The sequence below is a fragment of the Mastomys coucha genome, unplaced genomic scaffold, assembly GCF_008632895.1.
Source record: "Mastomys coucha isolate ucsf_1 unplaced genomic scaffold, UCSF_Mcou_1 pScaffold5, whole genome shotgun sequence".
NCBI classification, from domain to species: Eukaryota; Metazoa; Chordata; class Mammalia; order Rodentia; family Muridae; genus Mastomys; species Mastomys coucha.
Window position 1 is genome coordinate 56,684,658 of NW_022196911.1, and position 17,408 is coordinate 56,702,065.

The 17,408-nt window shown below is 45.1% G+C and overlaps 1 protein-coding gene across 10 annotated transcripts in view; it reads right to left on the reverse strand.

Annotated features, from left to right (window-relative positions):
• The window catches only part of Epn2 (epsin 2), a 66,144-nt gene that overhangs the window by 22,736 nt on the left and 26,000 nt on the right, over nucleotides 1-17,408 (reverse strand). For 7 of the 10 annotated variants that reach the window (XM_031355132.1, XM_031355129.1, XM_031355134.1 and 4 more), the window contains 2 exons: nucleotides 7,069-7,830; nucleotides 5,105-5,275 (listed from right to left, as the gene is read on the reverse strand). In XM_031355132.1, the coding sequence (XP_031210992.1) occupies nucleotides 5,105-5,275; nucleotides 7,069-7,663 (766 nt within the window). In that variant the 5' untranslated portion in view covers nucleotides 7,664-7,830. Of the gene's footprint in view, nucleotides 1-5,104; nucleotides 5,276-7,068; nucleotides 7,831-9,383; nucleotides 9,476-17,408 lie in introns of those variants that run through there. The other 3 variants (XM_031355136.1, XM_031355137.1, XM_031355131.1) reach the window with 2 other exon arrangements.

Below are 17,408 nucleotides of genomic sequence, written 5' to 3' on the forward strand. Positions count from 1 at the left end.
TTACCTGGCATAAAGAAAGCCCTCAGTTTGATCCCTGCACCAATAAACTAGGCATGGGTAGCACATGCCTGTAACCCCAGCACTTGAGAAGCAGAGGCAGGAGAGTCGAAAGTTCAAGGTCATCCTTGGCTATATATACTGAGTTTGAGGCCAGCTTGAGCTATATGATACCGTATTTATAAAAGGGTAAGGGTTGGGACCTAAACGAATTAAAACACTGCAGCAATTAAAAACACTGGCTGCTCTTTCAGGATCGAGGTTTGATCCCCAGAACCCACGTGATGACTCACAACCATTTGTAACTCCAGTTTGAGGGGATCTGATGCTTCTGACCTCTGCTGACACCAGGCACAACTGTGGTTCATATACATACACTTAGTATACACACATATACATAAAATATTTAAAACACACATACACACATTAAAAAAAACAAAGGCATTCTTATGCAGACAGCTCTAATTAAATTCATTCAGTATGTCTCACCCAACCCCCAAAGTAGTAGCACACAGAGTTGGGAAGAGAGGACCTGGTAGAAGGGAATAAGAGAGAAACTGAGACTTCAGAAGTGGGTATGACAGCTCAGGTTGGCAAATGCTTGGAAGCTTGGCCATGTGTGCCTGTCACTGCTTTCTATCAGACAGACCAGGTTCTAGGGACCACAAGCCCAGTCCTGCTTGAGACTCAGACCCTTCTACACCTGCCCAGAGACCAAGATACCTACATTACAGAAAAAGAAGAGCACTGTGTACTTCTTTCTATTTGAGGCTCACAAGAAGTACATGAGAGCACTGGGATTTAAGATACAACATGGTGCCCTGGTCTGTTTATAAATAATCCCTAAAGAATGAAAAACTATTTTAGGAGTTCCCTGAAGAACTTTGAAAAGTGGATAAAATACTTATAACTTATTACTGAAACAAAAAAGGAATATTTTGGGGGCTGGAGAGATGGCTCAGCAGTTAAGAGCACTGACTGGTCTTCTGAAGGTCCTGAGTTCAAATCCCAGCAACCACATGGTGGCTCACAACCATCCATAATGAGATCTGATGCCCTCATCTGGGGCTTTAAGAGATCCTGTCTGAAGACAGCTACAATGTATTTACAAATAATAAATAAATAAATCTTTAAAAAAAAAAGGAATATTTTAAAATAAAAGTTTCTGCACAGGTAGTTTAACAAACCAAAAGCAGCATGAATCACACTGTTTCCTAACTCACCCTTTGTGAATTTGGGTTTTGTTTTTTTTTTGAGACAAGGTTTCATGAAGTAAGGGCTGACCTCTAACTCACTATGTGGCCGAGGGTGCCCTTTTAACCTTTGATCTTCCTGCCACTTACATCCCAATTAAAACCAAAAACAACTAAGGTCTACTTAGATTCATAAAGTGGATTTGACCTGTCTCCTTAGCCACACTGACTTTATTCACCTGCTTGCATGCATGCATGCAAGGCAAGCACAAGTACTCTCTTTCCCTCCCTCCCCTGCCCCCTGCTGTGGAGAAAACTCAATGACCATATTGACCTCAGAAGGACCTGGAATCTGTTTGCATGCCTGCTGGGCCACCAGCATAAAGGGAAACAGTCTACAAGACTGCAGAGTTAGCAGAGCTATATGGTGACAGCCACAGGCAGCTACAGGATGTGGTTCCACAATATGGTCCAGTGTTTGGGGCAGCTGCTCCCTAGCCCAGCCCTCCTACCTGCAGTCACAATAAAAAACACCTGGTTCTTCTGTACCTTCTTTGGATCCTGAATGCTTGTTCAAAACCAAAGAGAAACTGCCCAATTTGGGAGTCAGTAGCTGAGACATTCAAAGCCAAATTTAGATCCATCTCTAGCAATTGTGTATGTCTCACTCCGATGTTCCTTTTGTCCCACTTTCTTCTATTATCTAGTTAATCCTGTGGTACTGCATGTGTTTTGTAAGCCCACTCAAATCCTTTGTGAAGCGAGCCCGGCAAAGATGTGAAATGGTCATAATCTCCAGTAATCTCCTGGTAAGCCTGTCAGGGTATAGGAGAGCAATAACAGTCTCTGCACAGATTGCTTAAACTCAAGAATTCCCGACCATTTTCCTAGGGACTTTCCTAGAATCACACCACAGAGTTCTAAAGGCTTCATCTAGATAGAAGGAGCTACCAGGTTATTCTGAGATGAGGTGACAGCACCCACCTAGAACAAACCACCAGTGCCCATGGTTCCTACACTACAAAGTACTCTGAGGAACTAGAGCACACCAGAGGAAGCACACTCTTCTGCTTTCCCCTCCTCCCTCCCTTCCTTCCTTTTAAAGAACAGTAACTCTGGTAGTTAAACTCTCCCCACTGTACCAGGCACCAAGGAACTGCTTCCTGGCTTTCATCAGGATACAGCAGCAGCTCTGGCTCAAGAGGCAGATTCAGGAGAACAGCAAAGTAAGCCATGACCACAGCAGCAGGACAAACAGGAGGGAGGAACACTGGCTGGACTTGAGCTGACACTGACAAATTAGACTACAGCAGTCTTCTTCTCCAGGCCTTGTTTTTGAATCAAAAAGGATTCTCCCATTCCCATTTTGCCACATTTGGCGCAGATTCTCAACCTTTCCCCAACAACTTGTTCCATCTCTTCACAGCTGTAGCTTTGCTAGTCCCATAGTACTTGGTGGCTAGTGCCTCAAGTAGGCCCAACAGTTGGACTGCTCACATCTGTACTCTAATCCAAGCTAGCTGTCAGCTCTGTGATCTGAAACAAATTCCAACCTTCTGAGCCTGAGAGACTCCCCTGAGCTACATGGCTTCTGTGGACACAGCAGTCTCAAACACAAACTACATACTTGGATGGGTGGCCAACGGAGACAGACAAGAGGCTTAGACTTTCTGGGGAATAGCTTTTATGTGACTATAAGCATCAGGGGAGGCTAAGAGAGCACAGCTGGAAGCACTGAACAGAACAACTAACTGCCTCTCTGCACTTCAACAAGCAGCCCCCAAATTGCTGTACCCACAGCCCTCTCTCTTCCCTGCCTGCCTCCTGGACACTGAGCTTTAAGGCCCCAAAGCTGCCCTCATCTCCTTCCCACATCAGCGTGATCCAGGCCTCCAATAAGCCTTCTTGGGTGCTCTCTAGAATAAATCCAAGGACTGGTTGCTTCCTGCCTATCAAGCTACCAGTCCCAACATCCTCCAGTGAGTGAGGCCTCCTGCTCCAGCTCTGCCTACCTCCAGGCAGAGGAATTCTTTCAACCCTTCTCAAATGCTTCTGAGGTTTAAGTACCTATCCCCCCTGATCCCTTCCCTATGTAAAAGGTAAAAGCTTTTTTTGTTCTTGCAGATTCTAGTCCACTGAGCCAAGTATGTAACCTGTGAAAGAGTAAGCACAGTGACAGTATTTAAATATTCCTATCAGGAATTAGGAAATCCCTGCCCTACAATCCCCCCAACTCCATTCAGACTCTACCTCTCAAGGATGTCAAAAGTGATGATCCTGCAAGGAATCAGTACTTAAGGGACTCTAAAGCCATTTTAAGAATGAAGATCCCAGCACTTGGGAGGCAGAGGCAGGTGGATTTCTGAGTTCGAGGCCAGCCTGGTCTACAGAGTGAGTTCCAGGACAGCCAGGGCTACACAGAGAAACCCTGTCTCAAAACAAAAACAAAAACAAAAACAAAAACAAAAGCCAAAAAACAAACAAACAAAAAAAGAATGAAGGGTGGGCAGAAATGGAGAGGCTAAGGGGCAAGGAAACCAAACAGAAGCTAGCAATGGATACAAGTCATCGATGAGATAAAAACAGAATTTGAGAGATTTCCAAGGTTATTTCTACAGATCTGAAAGCAGTGAGGAGAAAAGAAAAAAATTTGGCTTGTGAAAAAGCTATCCTCAAACCACCATCATGCCATCTATGATCTACACAAGTCCCTGCAGGGTCTGGGGACCTAGCTGTTATCTGTCTCAAACAACTCACCTGAGTCAGCCTAGGACAGAGGAAAAGGAGAAGAGCTCCATGAAGCTCTAGGAGAACCCGAGAACAGATCCTAAGTAAATGGTGCAAAAAAATGGCTATGCAACTTCCATGTCACTGGGAAACCCTTCCAAATAAGTTCTAACCCTGACATCAGTAGCTGTGCAAAGCTGGTCCTCCTTACCTTTCCAAACACTAGAAGCCAAAATCCCAAACTCTTAGAGGATAGGACACAAAGGAAAATATCCCAGAACTAAATATAGTGATCACACAAATACTCAAGTTAAGCAAGCTGTAATATTAGTGAGGCATGAATGAGTGAGAACTGTCTCCAGGGCTCAATAGAGGTTGGCTACCTTATCAGGGAAATTACACAAAGGCTTGCTGTTTGGTGCCCCTTGGGCAAAAGTAGAAGAGAGCTTTCTTCTAGGGTGGGAACCCATTTATGACCAAAAGGAGATTAGAATGAGAGTATTTTCTTGTGAGCAACAGTGAAAATCTGTTTCCAGTTTAACCTGCAACAGTGTAGCTCTGACCAGGATGCATTATTAATTAGGCAAAAGAGAAGCCCCATTTTTTAGTTACCCATTGAATTCAGCCTCTTCAAACACAGTGACCTAGAATTGACAGTACAGCTAACTCTCTGTTCATGTGACAATGGGGATTTCAGCAATGATAACAGGCCATTGGAAAACAAAAATAATCCCACTGGAAGCCCCACAGTTTTCTCCTCCTACACTGGGAACGATGATTTCCAGTGGCTATCACTGAGGGTCTCCTACTAGCTTTCAGAAACTGAAAGCACACATTTCCATCTCAAAAAAGCCAATTGCTTGGGTCCACTACCACTCTGTGGCCTGGCAGGCAACAAAACACCCTCTAGTCTATAGAACAAGGGATACAGGGAAGACAAGATCATCACCCAGGCCTAACCACTATGCAGCTCCCCTCTAAGTAGGTGGTATATGGTTGTGGGCAGGGAAGCACAGGGCTATAAGCTCCCAGGAAAAAAGAGGCAGAAAAGATTCCAAGCACTGGAAGCTAGCTAGACAGGCAGTCCAGCAGGAGACAGGGAGAGAGTTGGCTGTACTGACATGACAAGCCCCACCCTCAGCAAGCTGCATGGCATTTCTACAAAGAAAAGTAAACCGCTGTCCCACCTCGGGCTGCGCGGTCACAAGTGAGGCAGGGCTGGGCCCAGTCGCCATTAGGGTGGGAGGCTAGGCCCAGGTGCGGCAGGCAGGGGTGGCGCTGGCTCAGTGGCTGCAGCTCCTCACTCTGACCCAGCATGGCCCCTGTGCGGTGCTGGGGGCACAGCGAGGCCTCTGGCGCTGTTGAGCAGGGACACACACACATACACAAAAAGAGACACACCATTAGAGGATGCGCAGCAGTGTGTAGGGGACATAGGCCAAAACCACCCAGGTTTCTGCCTCATCCCTAAAGTCAGTGCCCTCATAAAGAGCCTGGTGCCACACTCTGACCCTGGATTTCAGTTCATGATCAAAGTCTAGGAAATAAGAACATTCAGAGCTAAAGCATTAGGACCTTAGAAGCCAGGCAGGGTCAATGGCTAAAGATCTCAGGCATTGTACAAGAAGGGTCTGATGAAACAACCAGGCTCCACACTCCCATGTCACCCCTGTACCTTGATGTCCTACCCTATTTGACTATGGTGGTTCCAACCCCTTTGTATCATCCACAGGAGGGTCCTTGAGGAAAATAAAACTTCTCCTGATAAGCCAATCTTATTTTTTAATTAATTAATTAGTTTGTTTGCTTATTTTGGTGTGCAACTTAATCCTTAATGTAGGGAAATTTCAAGAGACTTAAGGCTACCTTCGGATATAAGCTATCTAACAAATCATCATCATCACATAACGAAAGCAATTCAAAACTGAAAATTACAATAGCCAGAAATACAACAAGAAAATGTTAATCTGCTCCAACCCTAATAATAACTTAGAATTCCTAGAGGCAGGAAGCCTGACTTTGATATGTAAATCTCTTACATAATAAACACATTCCTCAAAATTCTAATGGTGGTACAAAGAAAGTCAGACTGAAGTCTATTATACAAAAGTGGGAAACGATGGTGTGTAGCAAATTAAGAAAGAAAAGTGTTCTGCCGTGCTGGTCATGCAGATAGCTCACATCCATCATCCAGCACTCTAGAGGTTGCATAAGGAAGATAGCAAGTTTGCAGTTAGCCTGGCTACACAGGGAGATTCACTTTCAGAGAGCAAAAAACAAAAAGTTTTCCGTTATGTTGACATAATAAGGAATATGGGCTTGGAAGCTGGTTTCTACTGCCAGAAGATAGCATATGCACCCAAGGGCCACCAGAGCTACCTTTCTCTCTAAGTTCAGGGTCCTTAGTAGCTGCCCAGCCCTAAGAAATAGAGGATGAACAGTACACCTTGGATAACTTCTTGGCAGTGTCCAGGAGGCCAGCAGGATCAGAAACCAGGTTCTACAGGGTCGGTCCAAACACCACTTCCTCTCCCTGAAACCTCTTCTGAATATAGAACAAAGACTCAAAGTGATCCAACACACAATCAGAACATAGATCAGCCCTGCACAGCACAAACCCAGCCATACAACCAAATCAAATTCTGGAGACCCTTCTGCATATGTGAGGAGGAAGCCTTGCCGACACTAACCTACAGAGTGTTCCTTTCTAGATGAAGCAGACATCCAACTTTGTCCCTCTGGTTAATGACCTATAATAGTAAGCACCGAGCCATTACAGAGACCTGCAATTCAGTTAGTAGAAAGACACTGAATGCAAGATTCAGAAATAAATGATCAAGTGCAAGGGTCATTTCCTCCTGGCTACCAGGTATTTGAGTCCCTGTTGGACAGCAGGATAATCCCTTTGCTGACAGACATTCTTGGACAAAAAAATTTTGGTGAAACTGGCCTTGGAGCAAGCCCACGTATCCCCAAGAACTTAAGAAGCATGGGCATAGCCTTGACTAAATCCCCAGAAGACCCATAGAGCAACCAAGGGACCAAAAGCCCCTTTATAGCTAACTCAATCCAGATCAAGGAAGCTGAGGACTGAGGCCCCAGCACCTGCCACTCAGTTTTTGAGAAAGGATGAGGTACTTTGTCTACTCACAGCCATGGTAGGATGCCGGCGAGCCCCCAGCCTTGCCATACTCCTGCTCTGAGTAGCTGGTAGAAAGGTTGGGCTGGCTGGAGCCACGGCCAAAGGTAATCTGGTTGCTGCCCACACCAGTGGCCACCTGAGCCATACGCTCTTTGGTTTTGAGAGCCTGAACCCTCTCAACCTTCAGCCGCTCCTCATCCTTGAGAAGAGCAACCAGTTGCTTTGACTTCTCTCGGACGTTAATACCCTGGTCTTTGCCATCACGGTCAATGTACTGGAAGTCCTTCAGAGTCTGTATGGCAAAGATGTTCTCACGGCACTGCTGGGCCACCCGCTCAGAACCTGTCTTGATAAGGTAGTCCAGCAGTGTCAGCGCCTTGTATACATGGCGCCAGTTCTTGCCATGGTCATTAAGCCGCTTCCAAACCATGCTCATGATCTCTGAGAAGGCTACCACATTGTACGTCAGGTCAGCAATCTCAGTCATCAGAGAGCTGGATGGGCCCCACGGGTCATTGGAGGTGGCTTCCCGGACTTTGATTTCAGCCTCTGAGTAATTATTCACAATGTTTTTCATCTGCCGTCTGATAGATGAAGTTGTCATTTTTATCTTCTTTGTTACAAATGTGAAGCCCTTCAAGAGAAACTTTCCTGTCCCCTAAGCCTGCGCCCTAGGAAGTTTCCGTGTCAGAAATGCAGATGGAACAAAAAGGTCCTCCACGGTCATTTCCTCCTCCAAAGCCTCAGGTCCCAGCAGCTGGCAGCCATGCCCTAGAGAGAAAAAGAACACATTGCTTGTTTAAGAAGCACTGGTGAGGATAGGAGAGCCCAACACAAGCTGTGTACGAGAACATTCCCAGCTCCATGGATACAAAGACATCCATCCTGCTTTTAAAACTAAGATCACGTCAGAAATGCCACGTGCTAAACCATAAACCTTAAATTAAGTTTAAGCCTTAAGCAAACACCATGATCATTGTTCTATCTCCTAAAGCTTTCGCCCCAGTGGCTAGCTTGCAGTGGCCTATCTTCAATGCCAACCAAGAGCTGAATGCAGGAAAACTGAGGTATTGGGGAAGATGTCCTGATAAATGTATTTTAACCTTTGGTGCTAGGTATTGAACTCTGAGCCACATGCATATCAACCATGTACATCAGCACTGAGATGTACTCCTGTCCAGTCCTGAGAGTTTTACATGTGGGGCAACAAAGTCTCATTTCAAGAATACATTAAGCCTAAAGTGCCTGACCATGACTTTAAAATTGGGTTTTGGGGCTGGAGAGATAGCTCAGAGGTTAGGAACACTGACTGTTCTTCTGAAGGTCCTGAGTTCAAATCCCAGCAACCACGTGGTGGCTCACAACCACCGGTAATAAGGTCTGGTGCCCTCCTTAGGTGCATCTGAAGACAGCTACAGTGTACTTATTTATAATAATAAAAATAAATCTTTAAAAAAATTAAAATAAAATAAAAATTGGGCTTTGGCTCATGAGCCCCTAATTGCCTAGAAAAATTCTCTGTGAGTGCCATTTCTCTGTGACCCTTCCCGAGCATGAATTAGTAAAGTGCTGACTGCTCTTCAATAGAAAAGCTAACAACCTACACTACCTCCCATTCCCCATATACCCCAGCTCTCAGGAGACAAGCCTAACCTTCATCTCAGAGAGGAAAAATAGAGACCCAGAGCTAAATAATCACAGGCTCCAAGTGCACCCATTTCCTTTCTTTCTTCAGATAAACAAGAGTTAAAACGAGGTCCACATCTTGCATCTCCAGCATGTATGGTGATCACAATCTGTCCCATTCAGTGAATACCTGGCATCCAACACTGCCCAACATGAAATAAACACTTGAATAAATGATATTACACTTACAAACAGTATTCCTGTCCTCAGGCCACAATCCTCATCTGTAAGATAAAGAAACCCAAATCTAGAGATTCTCAAGACAACTGAAGACTTGGGAGAAAGCAAGGACTCTAGCCAACCCTGCTACAGCTGCTCAGTCCCTATGGCTTAATTCCTTGCAACAGTAGAGGTAGTTTCTTCCCATTGGAGATGTGAAACATGAGGTGTGGAGTCCTAAAGTTGGTTAGCTACTGTAACAGGCTGAGACCCTCCCTACAGATCCTCAGGTAGCCCAGTACCTGGCACCTAAAGTGAACCTTCCTCTCCCTGGATTGCTGTGATGTTGCTGTCAGAGGAGTACCAGACATCCCTAGTTTCTTTATTCTAGACTTGGTTAAGCAGGCAACTGGTGCACAGACGCATCAAAAATAAACAAAAAGGAGACACAAAAAATACAATGGTCATTCATCACCTACGGCCACATAGATAAGAAGAAGACAATTCATGAAGCTTCAGATGCCTTCTCTGCTCACTCAGATATGCTGAGGAGCCTGTCTGTGCCTGAGGCCAGAGCACTGACTTCATCTGAGGGCAACATGTTCTGCCTCTCTATCCATCTGTTCAGCTCTCATGAATCCCCAAAACCTGTTAAAAAACAGAGATTAAAACCTTTTTCAGAGCGACTGTACATCTGGTTTTTCACTCATAATTTACTGCAGGCAGTAACAGGATGGGTCTCATAAAAAGGACAACTCTGATTTCCAGTGAGCATTTCATCTTAACCACAGATGTGTCAAAGTTGTTAAGTCATTTCAGATCCACCTAATGCCTAGAACTTTGGGATATGTCACGTGATTTGAGATCCAGCAAGTAGGATCCCAGGTTCAATACTTACAGGTCCAAGGTTTAATTCCCAGAACCTACATGACAATTCAGTGAACCAGGCATATATGCAGGCAAAGCACTAATACAAATAAAATAAAAATAAATCTTTAAAGCCAGACAACACTCAGGAGGCAAGAGACAGGCAAATCTCTGAATTAGAAGCCAGCCTGGTCTTACAGAGTAACTTCCTCCAGGACAGGCCCTGTCTCAAAAAAACATTAATAAAATAATCTTTAAATGAATAAAAGTTTCTAAAAATGACTACTATTATACTACAACAAATGGTTAAAACTCCAACAGCAAAGCTGTGCTCAGGAGTCACTCTGGAGAACTGCTGTGAGCAGTACAGTGGCAGAGGTCACTTGACCTGTGAGGCCCTGGATTCTAATTCCCACTCAATATAAAATAAGGGGGGCTGGAGAGATGGCTCCATGGCTAAAAGCATTGGCTGTTTTTCCAAAGGACCCAAGTTTAGTTCGCAGCACCCATATGGCAGTTCACCACTGTCTGTAACTTCAGTTCCAGGGGATCTGACACCCTCACACCTATGCACATAAACAAGATAAATTATTTTTAAAATAAACAAACAGATGGGGAGAAGGGACAGACATGGCTGACTGCATTGCAGCTACTAAGGAAGCTCAAGAAGGAAGAGTGAGTATGTGAGAACAGCTTAGGCTACATGTAAGTTTTTTTTTTTTTAAGGTTTATTTATTTATTATATGTAAATACACTGTAGCTGTCTTCAGACACTCCAGAAAAGGACATCAGATCTCCTTACAGATGGTTGTGAGCCATCATGTGGTTGTTGAGATTTGAACTCTGGACCTTTGGAAGAGCAGTTGGTGCTTTTAACCACTGAGCCCTCTCTCTAGCCCCCAGCTACTATTGAGGGAGGGAGAACAAAAAGTGAGAAAAAATGTGCACGACATGGAAGTTTTAAAGGGTCCAGCACAATCTTGAGTAATAGAAGGGTAGATATACCCCCTTTTCTACAAAACAGACACCCTTGTATAGCCTAAATTGGCCTCAAACTCACAATCCTCCTCCCTCAGCCCCCAAATTATGTGTGCTATCTATCTACTTGACTGCTGAATACTTTTTAGCTTGGAACTGAAATATGTAAACTTTACACGTGAAATAACCATCTCCCACTGAAAGAATATATCTGAGTCTTTTTTGGAAACTGGACAGAAGAACAGGAACACAGGTGGGACCACTCAAGAGCACTGGAAACAAGAATGGACTACCTGGAGACCTCTGAATAAGGATTTACCTAGTAAGAAACCAAGACTATTACTAAACTTCTGGAATCCATCAGTAGGCCAGGACCAGAGAGGCTACTGAAGAAAGAAGCAAGACATGGGAGAAAGCAAGGAGGCTGTGTTTGTTGTTGCTGTTGTTTTGTTGCTGTTGGTGGTGGTGGTTTTGGTTTTTAAATACTCAGTCAACTTCTAGGAAATTGACAAAAAGCACTTTTTTGTTTTAGTGAAATGTGTCAAATCAAAGGAAAGCAAAGCAAATAGAGACTGAAACAAATGCCACTATTTTTTTTTTTTTTTTAAGTTTTTTTCCCGAGACAGTGTTTCTTTGTATAGCCCTGGCTGTCCTGGAACTCACTCTGTAGACCAGGCTGGCCTCAAAATCTGAAATCCGCCTGCCTCTGCCTCCCAAGTGCTGGGATTAAAGGGATGTGCCACCACCGCCCAGCTACCACTATTCTTTAAAGAAAGGAAGGCACTAGTCAAGGTATCACATGTGAACCCCTAGATCTACCCTGCCCTGGACTGCTCAGCTGCATGAAATACCTGTACTCTGCAGAAAGGCATGTTGTTCTAAGTAACACCTGAGAACTCAGAGTGGGAAGCTGGCTACAGCAAAGAGGTAGGGTAAAGAACTCCTTGAGCCCCTGCAGGGCCTCAAATAAAAGCCCGGCTCATCCACACTAGACTCTCAGCACAAATGCCAGACTGACATCAAGGGAACTCAGTGCTTCCCAAGAAAGCAGCACAGTCAACAGAACGGGGGGTGGGGGGTGAGGGCAATCTATTCTCCTGCTAGTAACATGACAGGAAGCACAGTAACCATTACATCACTAAATCTGGGGCATCTGGGGAGAATAGAGTCCATACTTGAAAATGTAGTCAAAATTCAAGTGACAGTGAGGACTGAAAAGGCTAGGGTGATATCCCTAGAAGCAAAAATAATCCCATAAACGTATGTCCTTAAGACTTGTACAGCTGGGCAGTGAAATGCCTTCCAACCTAGAACTGCATGGCTCTGAGCAGCCCAGCAAGGACTCTGTCAAACACAGGGGCTGGACAGATGGCTCAACAGTTAGGAGTGCTGGCTGTTCCAGAGGACAGAGGATTGGGCTTCAGATCTCAGCAACCACAAGGTGGCCCCCAATCGTCTGTAATTCCAATTCCAGGGGCTCAGATACCCATTTCTGGCATCTTTGGGCATCATACATATTATACATACATGCATGCAGACAAAACAATCAAGCATATTAAATAAATAAGAACAATAAGGAGAACCTCAACCATTAGTTGACACCAAAGCAGCTTCGTGGTTACTATCAAGGATCAAGACCTACTCTGAGGGACACAACACCACCTGTCTGTCAAGACTCCCTCCCCAAACCTAAAGACACAGGTCATTCTATAGTGATCCTGGCAATCCAGACCCAATCATTAATTACTAGATTGTCTGGGCATTCTTGTCTCAGATGGAAACTCAAAATGGGAGCCTGGCAGCTTCCTGTGACTTTACACATACTTCATCTTTCTAAAAGAAGCTGACAGCCTGTGAAGTGGATGTGCCTACATTTCCACCAATATCACGCCAATATGTTCCTTTTTACCACAAGTTCCTAGAAATCTATTCATAATCCAGAAGCAGAAGCTGGGGGGGCAGAAGGCACACTGAAGAGAAGCCACAATGCCTACCGCCATATGAGGAGCAGGAACCTGAACAAGATGTAACTTAGTGATCCTTAATTAACTGGCTATCTTCTGTAGAGGGAGTCTAGAAGAGCAAAGACTGAAGTCTTCTTCAGAGACAAGTATTATGGTGCCCCTCCGAGGAGGGTACTGAGACCACACAGTTCATGTGACAGCTCCAAGCAGGCCCTCCAGAGGACAACAGCCCAGTCAGAACAATATGGACAGTGCCACATTCTTTTTAACAGTGATCGTTTTAGTTTGAAGAGAAAGGGCTATTGTGCCTCTGCCTCAGCCAGGCTAGCTTTAACTTAAAGCCTCATAGACTGTTGCTCACAAAGAGGGGACAGGGGAAAAGGGAAAGTTCTCGTTCCTCTCACAACATAAAAACACAAAGAAATGTCCTCTTCTCTAACAGAACCTAACCACCTTCATTCCAGTAATTTCTAGCTGGTTAAAAATACCAATTGTTGCCGGGCAGTGGTGGCATATGCCTTTAATCCCAGCACTTGGGAGGCAGAGGCAGGTAGATCTCTGAGTTCGAGGCCAGCCTGGTCTACAGAGTTGAGTTCCAGGACAGCCAGAACTATACAGAGAAACCAGAGAAACCCTGTCTGAAAAAAAAAACAAAAACAAACAAACAAACAAAAAAAAAAAACAAAAAAAAAAAACAAAAAAAAACAAAAAACCCAATTGTTATATCCATGGTAAAGACCTTCACATTCAAAACCTTAAAGAACCCAGAGGGAAGACAATCATGACTAGGAGGGTAGATGGTGGGGCAGATGAAGTCACAGTTTTACATTTTTCGTCATAGAACCTGACAGTGTCAGTCCACCTATATTAACATAGAGACTGAGAGCTGACTGAGCAGAAGAACCAAGCCCCATGTGGCTCAGCATCATCCTTCAGGCAGGCAGGAGGTCTTCCACAAAAAAGAATCAGACAGTATCCCTGAGGATCTGACAAACACTGCAACAAGCTCAGGAGAGCTGACAGGTGCCACTCAGCCTCCTGTGATTTTCATATCTACAACTTAGTCCAACACAACATACATGAGGTATTTTTCTTTTTATTAACATACTCCTATTTTGCCCTTGGGAAGAGCAGTCGGTGAACACAGCTTACACAGATAATGAGGCACAATCATGAACTTGGCTAGAGCTGTTGCTGCTGATCCAAAGGATGCAACTCTGATGAATTGTGCCTCCCACTACAGAAGATGTTCAAACACCCTGCCCTCTGCACAAAAGGGCCCCATAAACAAGCCAACAAGGAACAGTCTTTTGTCCCATGTCTCCCCACCTTGCTTGGTTATTTTGCAAATAACCAAATCATAGGCATCATTATTAAAATCATGTGAAAAGGCATGCCAGGTGGCATGATGGAGAAGAAGCAGGAACAAGAGATCAAGCTACTAAAGGTTGTGCTGGCCCAGTAGCTACAAAACAATGTTTTAACTCTAAAACAATGGGGATGGGAGAGATGGCTCAGCGGTTTAAGAGCACTAACTGCTCTTCTGAAGGTACAGAGTTCAAATCCCAGCAACTACATGGTGGCTCACAACTATCTGTTTTGAGATCTTGACACCCCCTTCTGGTGTGTCAAAGACAACTAAATCTTAAAAAAAAAAAAAAAAAAGGATGTTCTGTCAGCCCATAGATTCCTAGTTGAGCCAGGGGAGGGTTTCTGCCTTTTGCAAGTACAAAGAGCAGCCCTCAAAACCATTCCTCAATGCCAGTCTAAGCTACAAGTCAAGTTCCAGGAGAGCCAAAGCAATAAGGAGAAACCCTGTAAGTAGATAGGGAGACAGGCAGAAACACATCACTTCCTCCAAGAATGTGACCACAATCTATTTGTTAGATGCTGTGACTAACACTGGCAACAGCTGGGAGGGAAAAATGCCCATATTATACACAACTGAACTGGCCTCTCCACCTAGGGACAGGCTGTGATGACAGTTCCAGAACTGTCCAACTCAAGAAGCTCAAGAAAATGCAGAGCAGCCTGGGAAAATCTCAAGTTCCCATGATGTTATGCTTAATTTAGACCTGGCTGGTGACTGGATGGTGCTAGTGCTTAGCTGTGGGCATCTCCTGAGGATCCTGAGCATGGAAGCAATGTGGGTAAGAAGTGGAACTCTCAGCCACATGCCACAACCTCTAGGCTTCTGGCTCTGCAGTGACTTCATGTTTCCCCCAAAGGGAGCTGATGGTGGGTGTCGCCCAGAGTAGGCCACAACTGAGGAAACTGAGTGCTTGGCTCCCTGCTGCACTTTGTGGGGTCAGCTTAGCCTCTACCCACAATGCCGTGAGGGAGAGGATGGATTCCTGCGGGTGCAAAGGGAGTTACTTACACAGACTGCTGGCACTGGTGGCTGGCATCCCCTGAGCCTGCAGCTGGCTATGTGCCCCACTTTAGCAGCACCAGAGCAAAAGATAGAGACTTTTTTTTTTCTTTTTTTGGTTTTTTCAAGACAGGGTTTCTCTGTGTAGCCCTGGCTGTCCTGGAACTCACTCTGTAGACCAGGCTGGCCTCGAACTCAGAAATCTACCTGCCTCCCAAGTTCTGGGATTAAAGGCGTGTGCCACCACCACCCAGCAAGATAGAGACATTTAAGCTCGTCACCAAGCCTAAATGACCCAAAGCATCCAAAACTAGATTCTCTAGAGAATACTCAGGCCTGAAAGGGGAATGGTCAGGCCTAAAAGCAACTCTTCTGGTGCCACCTGAGTACAATATCTCCTTTTTCAGCCCCTTCCTCAATTAGTAAACATTGTCTTCCAGAGAAACCTCCCTGCCAGAAAGGCTCTTGCTTAGGGCCGTTCCCACAACTGCTTCTCCAACCATCTTCATCCTTCTCAACTGTCCCTGGGCTGGTTCCTTGTCATTTATATGTTAGTTAAATAGGGCCTGCTCAAAAAACCAATGGCATTCTGCAGGACCATTTTCCACTTGACATTTTCTTTGTTTGTGATTTTTTTTTCGGGGTTGGAGGGTTCGGGGGGTAATTCAAGACAGGGTTTTTCTGTGTAGCCCTGACTTGTCTCTTTGTAGAACTGGCTAGCCTCAAACTCAAGAGATCCACTTGCCTCAGCATATGCACAATCATGCCCAGCATCACTTGACATTTTCTTGTTTCCAACATGCAGGCCTTACATCTTCCCTCCCTCTATATTCAGTGACAACAGAGTGCACCTGTCTCTTCAACACTGTCTCTCCAACACTGTCTCTCGGTGCCTAATGTAGCACCTAGTACCTATAATCACTCAATCCCAGTAAGTGAACACAAAGCAAAAAGTCTAAAATGTCTACATTCTGCATACTTAGTTGGCCTGAGTTAACCCTAACACTGTGCTGCCACTTCCTGCCTCTCCCCACTTAATATGGCCCCTCTAAACTGCTGCACTGCCCAAAGACAAGCACTCACTACTTCTCACTACAAAACAAACACCTGCTGCACCCTATGCCAGGGTCACGACCTGGAGTCAATTAGTACTCTCAGCCTATACTTGACAGTTCTGCTGGCTAGTTGGTCTGGGCAATGTGCACAGGCTCAACCAGACAGTTATTCCTACCACACAATCCACATCTTGCTATGTGGCCAGAAGATGGTGGATATTCTTGCTTTTCTGGCTTACAAAAAGCAACACCAGCTGCAGCTGAATGGAGCTGGTAAGTGACAGGTATCTAAAGAGCTCTTCCCTTACTTGGCCCAGAGACACATGCATGTCACAGGGGATATTCACCAGACCCTGGGGACACTGTGCAGTAGACAACACAGAAACTTCTCTCCCAAAGAAGGCAGAGAGAGAGACAGCCTGGAGATATGATCTCTCCTTCCAGACCCAGTGTGGATAGAGCACTCTCCTCATATGGACTGCTCTTTAAAGGTACTGGCTCCTGGGACCAGAACTACAAGAGTTCTAGAAAGCAGATGCTATGAGTACTGACTGAGCACTTACTACCCACCAGGTACTGTTTCAAGGCGCTGCAGGTGTCTACCCTTTAATCTTCATAATCCTATGAGGGAATTATCTCCGTTTTTTATGGTGAGGAAGAACTACACTGCCAACAAGTGGCAGGGTCAGCATGATCCCAGACTTCACATCTCTTTTCTGTTTGTTTGGTTGGTTGGTTATTTTGTTTTGTAGACAGGATTTCTGTGTGTGTCTCTAGTTGTCCTGGAACTCACTCTGTAGAGCAGACTGGCCTCCAACTCAGAGATCCACCTGCCTCTGCCTCCCACCATACCCAGCAGTTTTCTGCTCTCTTCTGTCTGGCTTTATATAAATCCATCCAGGACTGGCGAGATGGCTCAGTGGGTAAGAGCACTGACTGCTCTTCCAAGGGTCCTGAGTTCAAATCCCAGCAACCACATGGTGGCTCACAACCAGTAATGAGATCTGACGCCCTCTTCTGGTGTATCTAAAGACAGCTACAGTGTATTTACATATAATAATAATAAGTAAATCTTTGGGCCTGAGATAAGCGAGCAGAGGTCCCGAGTTCAATTCCCAGCAACCACAATCTGTACAGCTACAGTGTACTCATATACATATATACATAAATCTTTTTTAAAAAAGAGAGAGAGAGAGAGAGAGAGCGCGAGCGAGCGAGCGAGCAGGGCGGTGGTGGCACACGCCTTTAATCCCCGCGGGGGGGGGGGGG